The sequence below is a fragment of the Polypterus senegalus genome, chromosome 4, assembly GCF_016835505.1.
Source record: "Polypterus senegalus isolate Bchr_013 chromosome 4, ASM1683550v1, whole genome shotgun sequence".
Taxonomy (NCBI): Eukaryota; Metazoa; Chordata; class Cladistia; order Polypteriformes; family Polypteridae; genus Polypterus; species Polypterus senegalus.
In genome coordinates, this window is record NC_053157.1 from 15,821,016 (window position 1) to 15,836,858 (window position 15,843).

General features: G+C 37.7%; 1 protein-coding gene across 1 annotated transcript in view; it reads right to left on the reverse strand.

Annotated features, from left to right (window-relative positions):
- The window catches only part of map9 (microtubule-associated protein 9), a 79,640-nt gene that overhangs the window by 9,472 nt on the left and 54,325 nt on the right, over positions 1 to 15,843 (reverse strand). The window contains exons 10-13 of the mRNA XM_039752699.1: positions 14,149 to 14,308; positions 10,756 to 10,845; positions 8,506 to 8,670; positions 4,254 to 4,399 (exon numbers count right to left, since the gene is read on the reverse strand). Coding sequence (XP_039608633.1) covers positions 4,254 to 4,399; positions 8,506 to 8,670; positions 10,756 to 10,845; positions 14,149 to 14,308 — 561 coding nt within the window. The remainder of the gene's footprint in view (positions 1 to 4,253; positions 4,400 to 8,505; positions 8,671 to 10,755; positions 10,846 to 14,148; positions 14,309 to 15,843) is intronic.

A 15,843-nucleotide genomic window follows, 5' to 3' on the forward strand; every position in this document is an offset into this window, starting at 1 on the left:
TATCTCCTGTTTTGGACCAAGGCTGAATATTTTTTCCAAAAAACTCAGTTTTCTGAAAAGCGCACAAATCAATGGTTTCACACATAAATCAACATAAAATATTGATTTATGACAAACGTCCTTGTGTTTTATGTTCCATGAGCATATGCACTATGTGAATTCACATACCTATAGGGTGGTCCAGATCTAATTATCCAATTTTTATTACGCTATAACTTAAGTTTATTACACAGAGAATTCACAAAAAAATTACTTTTGTTGCCGATAGATGGCAGCACCTGCCCTGCATTCCAAAATGGCAGAGAGACAGTTCGTTTATTACAAGATATTCCGAAAAATTCTTTTGTCTTGTATTGTTTTCCTGCATTGCATTAAAAGTTGCATAATTAGATCTGGACCACCCTGTATTACACAGCATAGTCCTGCAAGGTATGGTAACATTAGAAGCAAGAAATGGCGTGCATTGCCACATTACACTGCTTGCATTATGTGTTAAACTGGCACCGCTGTTAAAGGCATCTGTGGCTGCACACTGTGACCACTGTAACAGCTGGCACCCAGGTGAAGGCAGCCAGCAGCAGCCATCCTCGATCAGACGTCTTTGCCCAGCTAGCGGTGGCCATCTAGCACAGCTGGCAGCAGACAAGCAACAAGTGGTGACAGCAGTCACAGTATGCAGCAGTAGATGCCTGGAACAGCGGCACCAGTGTAACACATAATGCATGCAGCAATCTGCTAGCAAACAGAGCCAAACTAAAAAGGAACAGGGGGGTTTTGTTGATGTTTATGGCCGATTACTGCCCTCTACTTCTGGATGTTGATTAATGTCGATATCCGCCTCAACCCTATGTGTTGACTCAAAGCACCCCCCACCCTGAAAGAGTTATGGAAAAAAAATGCCTGCTAATAAATATACATGATTATTCATTTTTACTTATTTTTACTTGAGCTCAGTTATGTAAAAGTGGTGCATTAGAACGGCATCATGTCCTAACACTAATCCCTGTACTCTAATTGACTGGAAAATGGATGTATGAATTGAAAAATAAAATGAAAATATTCAAAACATTTTTCCTTTTGTTTCTGTATATTAAAAAGCAGAAATTGTTATAAATTACTGAAATTATTAGTTAAAACTCTGAAGCTATTCTCATTACAGCATTATATTATAATAATGTAATAATATATAATAAACTATTGAAATCATCAGAAAAAAAAATTGAAATGCAGAGTCGCCGTTTTTGTTTTGCCCTCCTTGTCTATCAGCGGCTAAGTGAGTTTCTCTCTCATTTGTCTTTTCTCAGCAGTTTCACTTTGGTGACGGAGTCGCTTTCTTTCAGCTTCATGCTGTACCCTCGTATTTCTTTCTTCTTCCGACTTGTTAACTTGGGGCTGCCTTGCCGGCTCTTTGAGCTTCATGCTGTAGCCTCGCACTTCCGGGCCGGACAGACAGACACACACACTTGCATGCGTAGACGTTTATATGTAAAACTAGCTGTGGAAGCCAATGCTGTAAAAAGACCAGGCTCCTAAAAACCATGGATTCTGGCACTTCAATCAATCAATCGCATTAGTTGTGCATTAGCGGCTAAGTGAGTTTCTCACTCCTCTGAGGTTTCGTTTTGCCAATGAGCTCGCCTCGCTTGTGTATTATACACACACACACAGACTTCTACGTGTAGGCGTTTTCTATATAACATATGTACTGGTACTGATACATAGGTAGTGTAACATATGTGCATCTGGGGAACACCTTCAAGACTCAAGAAGTAAGGTACAGTAAGTAATACCACATCAAACCAAGAGGAGGCACAGTCGCTAACAGTCCTTTCTCTCCAACTGGCAGTTCCAAGAAGAACTTCAGAGAGGGCATGTGACTCCACCAATTGCAGAGCCCCTAGAAGCCCCACCCCTTCCAGTCAGGATAATATAAATGGAGGTTGTGCCCAAGGAATGTCATCTCATTTTAACCTGGAGATGCCAAGAAGAGGGAGCTCTTGAGTTTCCCAATGCAAATATTTTATTGTATTGTGATTGTCAAGGCTGGATTGGCCCAGTTTTTGTTTATCAAGCCTACAGCCGTAGTACTTTGTGTTTCTGAAATTGAACGGGGTTGGCTGGCTGGATCTACAAATAATTACTGTAGACTCTCTGCATCCTTTGGGCAATTACAATAGATAGAACTTTATTTCTTCCCAGGAGGAATATTATTTATTTTTAACAGCATCTCAACAGACAGATGAACAGATGTAAAGAGCACTATAAGACAGAAAGAGAGAGAGAGAGAGGAGACTGCGTTCCGTTAAAGTGGGTAATGACATCCACAATTCTGGGATATCTAAGAATAAAGAGGATGCTCTGCCTCCTCTTATAGAGTTCATCTATGTTATGAGGCCAGTCCAGCCTGTCATAGATGTGGACCCCAAGTACTTGTAGGAGTGCATCACCTGTACATCCATTTCTGATGTTAAATTGCAGACAATTGTTTCTACACAAAGAAACAAAGTTTTCCACCTGACTCCTCTCCTCTGTCTAATCCTCCTCATTGATACACCAAATACAGTAAATGCAGGTTCATCTGAGAATTTCTGCAACTGACATGACCTGGGGCCTCACGCATAACGCTGTGCGCAGATTTCACACTAAAACACTGCGTACGCACAAAAAAAATCAAGATGCATAAATCTGTGCATACGCCATCTTCCATGTTCTTCTGCTTCATAAATCCCGGTCAGCATGAAAAGTAACTTACGTGCACTTGATGCTGTATCCCGATAATTCTCTTTCCGATCAGCTGCTGCAGAGCTGTGACTCCACACTCAGATACAGTGGGATAAATATTCCGAGTGGTGCAGTGAGAATAACAATGCTAAAATGGCTATGGTATTTGGAATAGTTTGGCCATTTCGTGGACCATTGTATTGTTACAGGTTAATTACAATCAGATGCCATAAACTAATAAACTATGCGGTTAATTTCAGGGTATTGGATAAAGCCGCATCAGGGATGTGGATCTAAAAAAGAAAGGGAAACCACACTGGAACAAATGTATAACATAATATTCTCAAACCAGCTTAATCTAAGTCCCGGTTGTGAGGGGTCAGAGCCTATCATAGCAGAACTGGGCTTAAGAAGGGCATCAACACTGGCCTGTGCACCCGTCCATTACCAGGTCTACTCATGCAGGCACCCATCCTCAATCAATAATGGCCGATTTGGAATAACCAATTTATCTAACAAATAATGTTTTTGGGATGTGCAGAGAAAAACAGGATACCCGAAAAGAACCCCCTTCAAGCAAAAGGGATAACAGGAAAACTCCATACAGGCAGTGATAACATGTGCTACCCAGGAGGTTAAATCCTTGAAGTATCCTGTTAGTATTTCACAGGGTTGCTCCAAAGCAAATTCAGTAATGCTTTGTGTTAGGAAATAAAGCTATTTTCTTATTTTTTTGGTGTAATAAGTTTAATATGTCACTGTGCTCTGTACGAAAAATATTTCATAAATCCACTCACATGTACAACTAACAGAAGGCCAGATTTAGCACAAAGGGGCTCATCATTTAGAACTGCTAGGCAAGCATTAGAAGACAAGAAAAGGACAACTGCGAAACAGGCATTGTACTAATTCTTTGTGTCAGAGTCAGCATGACACTGGATCTTCTTTTCCTTGTTTGGAATAGCATGATTTACCTTAATGGGGACCTGCACATGGAGAAAAAGTATAAAGCCCTGGAACATTGCCCGGCACACCTTTGAAGCCGACAGACAGATGTGAGATAACGTCATCCGATACGGAAAATCCTTCAAAAGCAGCGACACAAATGGTAGACTCTATACACACTACCTGAAAGGTCTTGTCATGGCTTCCTCATCTGTTATACCGTATAAATCATCATTAAAGAAGGCTAAGTTATTTCTCCTATGTGATTTCTTACCGCCGTTTCACTAAGGGAGAGGTATCGCCTTTTAATATCATATCTATATAATTTCGGGTTATGTAACATGCTGCAATTACAAAAGAACTTATTCCACCAAGGGAGTTAGCAACCCCTGCTGGATAGCTTTGGTTATTTCAAAATTAATACAAATGGATTTTTGGTTATGCAAAGGTGACTGCTCTTTTAAGGCTGGGTTACCTGACTGTTTAAGGGCTACTACAATTTTCAAAAAGTATTATATCTGTTTATTGAGGCCTTTAACAAAAGCCACCCTGCAAACTGTATAGTTTAAGTGCATAGCTAAGCTTACCAGTTATTAAATGCAGCCTTGCACTGCCTTTCCTTTTCAGCTTTTTCTTCATCCACCTTCTGTTGATCTTTCCTCATTGCTTGTTTTTGCTTTTTACAAGTTTCCATTAGGTGTGCATCTTTTTCTTCTTTCCATTTTTCAAATGCCTGAATGAGAAAAAAAATAATTATTAATATTCTACTTGCTTACAGATGAGAGAAAAAACAAAAACAAAAACACAACATGTCATGAAACACAGATAAAGGTCAACAAACAGCCTGGTCTGTCTACTTCAAAGGCTGCCTGTGTGATGTCCTTCAAAGCTCCAAACAGGAGGAATAAAATTCTGTAGGACTGCATGGAATTATCTTTCAAATATTGTCTATTATGAGATGCTTTACTCGGTATATTACTTTTTGTCTAAAAATGAAATCCCTCGGAAAAGTAAAAGGGAAAAGAAAGAGGAAGACAAAGGATTGAAAAAGGTAATATATTGTGCAAGTACGTCATATTTTTTAAAATAATGACCTCAATTTCACATGTCACTTTTAGTCTCAGTCTCGCTACTTCTATCTGGGTCAAGATAGTAAAAGAACGTATCAGAAGCATTTGGCACTCATGCTCACTGCATTTTAAAATAGGGTTAGCAGGCCACTGCCTGCTCAGATAAATTGGATTTTACTTCCTGAAATGTTCAGTTTAGTACCTGGTGTTTGTCAGGATATGCTGTTCTGTATCACTAGACAGGTAGTATACGTGAAACTACTAAGAGGGTATTACATAACAATACAAACTGAATAACATTTGAAATTTTTCCGGCAACATATGTACTTGGTGATTAATCAGTGACTCAGTTTTCATCGAGGAGTTTGAAAAATAAAAAGTATCACTTAGTACAAATATAATAAAAAAAAAAAACTTGATGTAAAAGCCATCAGCATTATTGCTATAAAAGTTACTCTGAGTTATACTTTTGAAACGTTAACTCTGAAACTTTTTTTTGTCCCAACCAGGTCGGTGGAGTTACAATAGTTACTAGAATAGGACCTCGCTATGCCAACATCTGAATAAGTGGAGCGTTTTTCTACCTACCGGATCTGCACAAAAAGATACTATACAGTATATCAACGATTGTGTTGGTGCTGTCTCTTGGGCAAGAACCCAGCTACAAGAATTCATTAATGACTTAACTAGTTTCCATCTCTCAGGTCTGCAGCTGATGTTTCCACAACTCTACCATTTTTAGATATCTGTCTTTCTTTCACCTTTCTAGGACTTCAAACCTCCGTCTAATACAAGACAACAATTAACAATTAACTTCACCACAGCTTCATCCATCCCTGGTATACTAAAAACTCTACCCTTTTCACAGTTCCATTTGACTTTGCCGCCCTTGCAGTGATAAGTTTCATTTTTGGAATGAAGTGCTCTGAATGAGGAGTTTCTTCATTGATGGAGGACACCCTTCCCACATAACAGATGGGGCCCTCAATCAAGCCAGGGGTAGACCTTGTAACAACCGACTCAATGAGGAATCCCAATAATGAAACCTGCATCTTGCTGGTGCTCCCATTCCACCGTAACAATCTTTTAAACAACGGGCCTTCTGCCTTCCTGTATTTCTTAAAGGAAGTGTCCGGCCTTCTATATAAGTGAATCCGGGAGACAGCTAGCAGACTGTTTAAAGGAGCATGTCTGAGCCGTTAAAATGAAAGACCTTACAAAGGCTATTGTAGAACACTTCAAATACCTTGATGATAGGCACACTGATTACTCTGTGTTCTTTCAGAGGGCTTCAAAGACACTTTTCAAAGAAAAACAGAAGAAGCTAAGCTCATTTTTAACTTAGTATCATATATTTCCCCATGCCTTAATTGTAAAATAATTTTTTAAATTACTCTTTTCATCTTTTCTATTGGCAGCCTTTTCACATCTACTATTGTACACCTTATCTCGTTTCATCTGCCCTGGCTATGTTCCCTCTTTCCCTTCCAATATATGTTAACCTGCGTTTTCCTTTTGAGGTGCACAACGGGCTGAAAAATTGGGATTTTAACCTTCTTAGCTTTTCAGTATGGAAATAACCTACAGCTTTTATTCCTCTAATAAGTTTATACATTCTGAATTCATTTGAGTGGCTTTTTGTGGTCATCAGTATAAAACGAAAATACTAAAATGTTGAGTTCAGAGGTATTTTTCTTAAAGGCTCAAACTGTTGTCATTGTGGCACCAAAATGCAAACATGTTAAGTCTAGACTCTAAAGTATCAGCAGACAGAAATTATGCTGCTAAGGCTTTCACAAAGTGTAACTCTTTGTTAATATACAGTAAAAAGGCTTTCAAATGCTTGAACCATTGGTCGCTTTCTTTCAGGATGAGCTTGCTAAGTAGCACCACCATGATTCCATTATTAAGGATTAAGGAGTACACCAAGTAAGATGACTTTTGCATTCTATTGATTAAAATTATGTATTACACTACATTCTTGTCTGTCATGGTAGTGGACAGTGTCAGACATTCAAATAAAGATTTCTCTGTACTCACAACATGACAATATTACGGATGTAAAACTCTTATCAAGTGCGTCAGGGCGGAGGGATCTGACTCTGAGGTTAGGGATCTGCGGTGGCAATCGTAAGTTTGCCAGTTTGAATCCTGTAAATGCCAAAAGTGACTCTACTCTGTTGGGCCCTTGAGCAATGCCCTTAATCCGCAATTGATTTGTCTGGGATATGATGTTAATCTGCATCCAGCCCTGTTGGTTTGGTGGCAGGATTGGTACCAGCCACTGGGTTGGGAGGGGGTTTGGGGTTGGGGTGGCAGAAAAAACCTCACGGTGCTCCAGTGTGGTGCTGAGGTGTCACCTGCTGCACTCGGGTCACAATCCAGACAGTTAGTTGTGGGTGCGGTAACACTATCAGCCCCTCTCATGTGCTTAATCGAAAGCATTATATTTTAAACCAAGGGTTACTGCTTTAATAGTTTCCTCTTGATGCTACACTAAGAAAGCCACCTAATCTTACTAACAGTACGATTGTACAAAAGCTCTGTACTAGGGGACTTCAAAGATGGTCTTGGTGGCCCACAGTAGCTGCGGATTTTTGTTCCAAGCCAATTTTTCATTTAGTAAGCAATCCTTGTAGTAACAGATTATATTTTATTTCATGGCTTGTTAGTGTTCGGCCACGTCAGATCATTCTCACATTGTAGATTTTTTTCCTTTCCAAGCATATCTTTTAAAAGATGTATACCCTGAAGTGAAGCATTAATTCCCAGTTCTTCATTTTCCTTCTAAATATTCCATTAAACTATAAAGCTGATGAGGAATTCAGACAGGTGTATATGGAAACAATTACAAGGAGAACTGCTGTTTCCTTCGAATATTGCATCTTGCTGCTAATTTGCACCTTTTTGCTAATAAGGAGTAATTAGAAACTGTGAATGTGATTTTTTGAAAATTAAAATATGTAAATTAAGGGTGGGAAATTTTAACCAGTGAGACAACTAGAATAAAAAAAATGTTGCTTGAGCAATGAGTACTTCAAAAGCAATAAGCGACTTCTCAAAAAGAAACTGAGCTGGAATAAAAACTATGCAGCCTATCCAGGACAGACCTTGCAGGCCCCTACCCTACACAGTACCCCAAAAAATAAAAAAGGCACTGTATAAAAATGTTTTGAGATAATAATTTCAATGGAAAAATACAGAAACGAACTGTAAAATTTTACAATGCATCTGCACTATAAAGCAAGAAAGTGCTATATGACAAAAGCTGCTTCTTTATACTACAGAGACATTTGTAAAAGTTACCCATGATCATAATGGGTATGAAGAGAAATAAATAGTATATTACTTTGGAGAAAATAAAAAAGTAACATACAGTGTATGCAATGTTCTAAATAAAAATACTATAAATACTGACGGTTATCACAAGTTATTTCATTAAGTGGCTATATTTTACAACAAATATATTGAATGTTAATAATAAAAGTATCGACTTTGCTATCTGAACTATTTGTCTGATACTTCAAACGCTTTCTGATTAAATGTTGCATGTGCCAAAATACTGCATACAAAATGATGTGTGACAAAAAACAGATGCCAATGATATTTAGTGTATGAAATTTGTATTAACTCCATCCATAATAGTGTGTTTGAAATTGCAACTTAGTTATAATTTTATGAAAACAATGCGTGTTATTGTTTTCATGATGACCTTATTCACATTCGCCAATCGCGAGTTACACAAATTGGAAGTCATAAATTTTCTCACTGCCTTCTTTGCTATATTCTTGCGCTCCTCCTTTTCTTCTTCCTTATTCTGTTTTTCCTTGCTCTTTTCCACGTTTTCTTTCATTTTTGTTTTTAAAAGTTTTGCTTTTTGCTCCTTCCAGGCAGTATATGATGCGTTGGCTTCTTGTTTTTTATTTAGCTCTTCCTAAAAGAGACCAAAAATAATTTTTTTATTGCATTAGTAACATCCAAAGGTTTGAGCAATGCTTGGTGGCCATTTCTAAATAAACTTCTCTTTAAGGAGATGATAAAATAGCTTAATATAATTACAAAATGCACATTTAAAATTAGAGGGAGAGTCGAGCTAAAGTTAGAAAATGGGATTTATCAGAAAATGGAGCAGACCTTAATAAAACTAATTATGTAATTTCTCAATGTCGTCTCCATCCTTGAACTCTAGACACTGTGGATTTCACACAATCCAAAACCATGCATTTTAGCTAATTTACAGTTGCAGGCCAACCGAAGTGTGAATGTGTGTGCATCCAGCACTGGACTGGCACCTCTTTCAAGACAGACTGTAATCTTTCACTTAGCACTGCTAGGGTAGACTTTGAAACCTGATGTATGTGGCCATTGGCAATTTTGCTAGACTTAAAGTAGTACACAAGGCCTGTTAAGACATCGTATTTAACAGGGGTGCAAAAATCCAGCTATAGCCGCATCCGTATTCCAGACTGAACACTAAAGCAAATGGCTGAACTGCACACTCTACTGATATTTTAGTCGGCTTTTCATCCAACATTAAAAGGACCATCTGAGTTGAGTAGACACCTAAGCTGAGACTCCTTTGGATGAAGTGACTTTGATCCAATCACCAGAGGTTACACCTTCCTTCAAAACTAGTTGCCTTCATCTCTTCTTTCTCTTTTATAGGTGAAAGCTGACAATCTGCTGTCTCTTTGGGGTGCTAAAAGCTGAAGATCCACTCTTTTTTGGGGGTCCTAAAGACTGACAATCTATTATTTTTGGGGCACGAAGCCACTCACTGTCTGTGGAGCAAAAAGCTCACAGACTTTCTTTGGCCCAGAAGCTACTCCCTATACAGCTTTGGAGATGGACGCCTTGAAGTAGCTCCAAGATCCACGTTTCCAAGCCAAATTCTGTGCAAGTGACTATGCCATGTCAGAGAAAAGGGAGAAACAGCATTACTTGAAAAAGAAAACTTCAGCACTTCCACTCTTGTGCCAGAAACAGTAATGCTAAGGCTATGGAGTTGAAGAGGACACAGCAGAGAACCTAAAAGCAAGCTGGGGAAGGCAACATCACATCATGGAGTAAAAATACCACGTAGCAAAAAACAAGACTGTACTCCAATGCAATAACATGGCGCAACAACATACACCTCCACACGGCATCAAGAGATCATCCTTGAAGGCTTGGCATCGTAAAAATAATTCTGCGCCAAGATAAATTTGAGCTCTAAACAGTCGGCGTCTTCTGTGTTCTAGGTTTGTCTGTCTTGTCTTTTTTTTCTGCCAATTTCCAAGTCAAAATGTATGTAGTTATATTCTGATAATCCTTGTGTTTACAGTTTGATATTGTTGTGCTTCTTTAAAAAAATGTGCTACAGTTACCATAATACAAATCTAGCAGCCAGAAATGCCTCCAATTGAAAAAGGTAAAGAAACTAAAATAGCAGCCTTACCAAATTATTTAACTACCGGTATTGCCAAACCAAAACTGATAATTAACTGATCAGCATTAATCAATGACTTTTTATGTCACAAAAATACACATTCCATACACCCGTGATCACAAATATCTACAAATGTGAGAGCATTCTATTGGAATATGCAGACTTGAAAAAAATTGAACAAGGAATATCGACAGATGTCTGGATTTTGTTCTTTTTCATTCATTTCAAATGAATGTCTAGTTTAGAGTCACACAATTTTATTAAAAACTGGAGAATAAAGATGTTGATATGGTTATTTCAAATACATTTTTAACACATTAGTATATTTAGCATTCATTATATTCTTCCATAACGCACATCATATTTTTGTCAACTCTGGTTTTTGACACCACGGCTCCCCCAAATGGGGGAAAAAAGAACTTTTTACATAGACAAATAAATCAGGAAAGCAACGGATGCTTAAAGTTAAAACATCTGTACATTTTGGTAATGCTCAGATAGTGTGCTTGTGTAATAATTTATATATATCATCGTTTTCACCAAGCACGATCAAATACAGAAGCAAAAAATAAATAAATAAAAAAATCCTGCCTTCTTTTTGTTTTCCTTTTGAAATTGTTCCTCCAACTTCTTTCTTTTCCTTTCTTCTTGAATGGTTTTCTTTTTCATTGTAATCCAGTCCTACAAAACATTAATTTATTGTATTAAAAATGATTTGTCTCCATGTAGTCAAGAGATATACTATGTGATGGGTTTGGCCTCCATTCTAGGGAACTCCCAAGGCTCAATTAAAAATAACATCCAAGCATTTTCAACACACATATTGATGAGGCAGTAAGTACAGAGTGCATGCTGGGAACCAACCATGGATTCAGCCCCAGAACACCACAGTGCACACACATTTACACTAAACCAATTTAATGGATCATCTTCAATTAACCGATGTCATTGAGAAGTAGGGAAGGTTACGCGAATAAACCTGGGTAAAAACACACAAACTCCACATAAGCACCGCATGGGCCTGTGAAGCAGTTTTCTAAATTGAAAGACTGCCTCTTTTCTTATCAAATTTTATGACATTGTTTTAACAGATTTTGATTTTTTTCTGCAGTGAATGAGTTCCTACTGTTTGCTTAAACAAATGTAATTATTTATATTCACATTTTATAACAGGGCATTTGTGTACTCTTTCCAGTGTCTCATTATCTTTCTTTGATTTATCTCGCTATGTAGAATGTTGATTAATATACACAGAGTCCTCTCTAAAAACTTTAAAATTAAACAGATATGTGTGAAACACAGTACAGTGAAGGCTATTACTCAACATAACACTATAAAAAATGTGAAGACCGACCAAGTGATGCTAGCTTTTCCATTAATGCTTGTTTTTCTCTTTTAATTGCTTTGAAATAATGGCCGTATCTGGTATGTTGCTATTATATTTTTATCAGTTGCATGTCACTGTAATGCTCTAGCTTTGGAAAAACAAAATGCAAGCTTTTAACTTAAAATTCAAAAGTAGTACAGAAGGGCACCTCAACAGACAGACTAACTATTTTAACCCATTTATTTATTACTAAAGCAATACAGTTCTTGGGATTTTAGTTTTATCTGGCCTGTTACAATTCAGAACCCTTAATTGCCTATTTTAGTTTTTAACAACTGCATTTAAGTTTTAATTGTTGCCGGTTTAATTAACCATAAATTACTTAATAATGAAATGCAGATAACCAATAAACCAGCAGAGCTCTCTAGATAACGGGCTTCCTTTTAAACCTGTCCATATGCACCATCAGGTATCTGTGTTAAAAATAAATAAATAAATGAGAGAGGAATTGGAAGGACTGTTAAGTTTAAATCTGTTCTGGTCCACAAGACGCATGAATAATGTCCTGAGAGAAGGAAACTCTACAGTGCAATTCAAATTTCCCTTGGATGAATGAACGCAATAACAAACCAAATAGCTAAATACCAAGTTTCATTATCAACAAGGACCATCTTCTAATTAGGAAACTGGCTGTATGGAAGAGCTGCAGCCACTATGGCCCTCCAGAACCATGACTGAGGACCCCTGCTGCAGAGAGCAGTTTTCACTCTGACATAAGTCTTTTTCTGTTGACCAGTTTCAAAAAAGCCAAAATGACTCCACTGTAACTTGTGGGGTTTGAGGGCATAAGTACTTTTTTTTTTTAGGCACTGTATGTCATTTGATCTAAAGCAAATAAGAAACTGACCCTCCCTAGTGCCCAATGATATTACGATAGGCTTCACCCCTATGAAACTGAACTGAATAAAATAGGCCAGAGAATGTTATATTATACAAAATATTCAAACCAGTTCTGAAAATGTGAAAACTTCCCATGGGGTGTATATATATTTTTAATAGGCACTAAATAATAATATAGTCAATCCTTAAGTGAAACATTGTTTTGGATACACTTTTTAATCTGTAAAATGATTGAAAGGCACAGCACACTGAACAGGATAATACAGAAACACTATAATAATCCTAGAGTGGCACACTGGATAGTGCTACTGCCTGAAACCCCCTGTATCTCAGTTCTAATCTCACTGCAGTCACCCATCGGTGTGGAGTTAACACAGCTTCAGCACATCCTTAGCACATTCCCTTAGACTGAAGGCTCCAAATTGGCCTCATTTGAACAACTGTCAGTGCTGGCATCCAATTATGATGAATTCCACATTTTCTTGTGCAGTTATGTTTCTTCTTGCTGTGACTAAGCAGATTCATAAACAGAACACCTTGTATTTAAAAATGCACTACTATACCTGTGCATACACCATTATACTATAGGGTGGTCCAGATCTAATTATGCAGTTTTCATTATGCTATAACTTAAGTTTATTATATAGAAAATCATCCGAAAAATCCCGGACCATCAAGAAGTGTGCGAACTGACGACATGAAGAATCATCTTTGCGCCAAACTGGAATTGTCCCCGCATAAATGAAAGTCATCCAGACGATCTGGATCTGCATAATTAGATCTGGACCACCCTGTATTGCTGAAATACCAGCTTGTCAATACAGAAGAAGACTGCTTGACAAACTAAAAAATTCAGTTTATAAAAAAAATGTAAAAATTCAGTCTGTACATTGGGAAGAAAACCCAAACAACAAAAGATTTTTTTGACCACCGAGGGACTATCACATATTTGAATTGTTCAGGAGTCTGGGTTAAGTATGATGAGAAAGTGTCTCAAGCGGTTATATGTAGTACCTGCACATTATATGGTAACTCCTCAAGTGTACTGGGGAAAGTAGCCAATCTGGTATTCATTGCTACAATTGTATTGTACTGAAACCTATAGGAGAACCTGGTGCCGTGGAATAGGGGATTCAACTATGTATTTCCCAGGAGTTTATGACATGACTTGGGACATTTGAAGTGGTTACTATGGGTTGTCATGAAGTGACTAACAACAAAGACAAAAACAGTTGGGAAGCACAATTGGAAAAAAGCTCAGTAGATGGGACTACTGTAGGTGTGCTTTGTTTCCCCAGGTGTATTTATTCCTTATGTTAAAAACAATCTCATCCTTTTCTAGTTGTTCCTTGACCTTATTTGTCACAGTTTGGGTTCTGTGAAATATTATTAACATCTCCTACAGTCCATAACGAATTAACATTAACAGATACAAGCCAGGCACATATTGTATTCTATATTTTATTTTGGACAGTCTGACTATCATATTAATGCACATTTTAAACTTAATACAAGTGTGTCATGCATACTCTCTTAAAATTGGATCTTGAAATATGACACCATAGTTTCTTAAAGGCACCAACCCCCTATTGTCTCAAAGGTCTTTGAATTTGAACAGAGGTACATTTAAGATTTACTCATTTTTCCGCCCAGTTCATCAGATTTTCCCCCCCAAAGACATTCTGTCAGAACTGATTGCTTAAGATGAGGCCCTTGTGAAATCGAATAGAACAAAAATAGGGAAAGAAATGATGTACCTGGTAGATTGTTGCTCTGATGGTATCTGCCTCCTCCAGGTTACTGGTATCTTGAGCTTTTAGGTCTAAAACCTTTAAAGTTCCAAGGTATCTCGATTCTGTTGTGTACGGCTTGGGAGATTTCATATTCTTTGCAATTTGCCCTTGGGAGCTTAATAATCTGCAAATATACAATAAAATATGTTTAAATAACTTCAGTTATGTATTAATATTTTGTGGTTGCTGTCCCATTTAGATTCAAGAAGTCCTCAGACTATTACAGAATAAGCAATACATTTTAATTACAAATTACTATACTTCTAACGTTAAGAGAAGAAAAGCAGAAGACAATGTAAAATAACAAGTTAACCAATAAAGCAAAGTAACAAATAGACCAGTGGGAGCATAACTGGTTTTGAATGCACATTTGTATAATACGGCATAGCAGTGAATCTGAACACAGCCTATTATACAATATTAAAGGAGTTAGCTGGCATTTCCCAAAATAGAAAGCGGAAAGGTAAAAAGTCATAAATTATATACTGTAGCAGGTGCCACATTGTATTATTGTCCCATAGTCGGTTTGCATCTCAGTAGGGTGTACATCAGGAAATGGGTTGCTGAGGGTTCCCCAAAAAAAATAAGGATATACACCTTTAAGGGTAACACACAGCATGGACAGGACGGTTGGGGCTCAAGACAATTTAGCCGGAAAAGAAGGGGAAGGGGTGGGGAGAGAGAGAGAAAGAAAGAGAGAGAGAGATTGAGTGGTGGAGCCAGAAAAAGCAGGAAGATAGCGCCAATAATCCACCTGCTGGAAGGTTTTATTTTACTCTGGGATACAAGGGAGATTCGTCTCTCAAGAGAAACTTTTTTTGCTTTCACCGGAGCGATTGACCTTTGAGAGTGGTAGGGTAGAACATTTTTGTGATTGGCATCGGCTGATGCTGTACTCTGTGGGGCTTCCAGCATTTCACAATGCTCATTTGGCCCAGAGGGGACTGGGCGGTCTCATGGTCTTGAATCCCTACAGATTTTATTTTTTCCTGTCCCCCCTGGCCATTGGACCTTATTCTTATTCGATGTTAATTAATGTTGATTTATTTTGTTTTTCTTATTGTGTCTTTTATTTTTCTATTCTTTATTATGTAAAGCACTTTGAGCTACTGTTTGTATGAAAATGTGCTATAGAAATAAATGTTGTTGTTGTTGATGAACTGTAAGGGCAGTAATTCCATTTGGAGAAACTGGGTTATCTCAGGCAAGAACATCTTGCACCTTAATCTGTAAAAGTTTGTCTTTGATTCTTGTTATGTACTTGTTTTTTGGGGGGGTAATTACTTAAACTGTCTTGTTTGTTAATATGTAAATATACCTTTTTCTTTTTTTCCGTTCATTGCTTTAATGCTTGTTATCATATGCCGATCTGGGGTCTGTGGTGAGTGGGTCAGAAATAAGGATAAGCGTTGGTCACATTACCCCGAAAGATTTTGATAAAAAATGCTTTTCCTAGCAGTATTCTGATCGTGCTGCGGCCCAGGGTTCAGTTGTTCTCCAGGGGCGTCGGTACAAAACTGACAATTTTTATTACCCTTAAATTTGTTGTTAGTATTAGAAAATGTCTGTTTTTTTCCTTTTGGTGCAGAGAACCCCAACTGAAATAATTTCAGACATAATATGGTCCCACTGGGGCCATGACAACAATAAGTTTGAGAA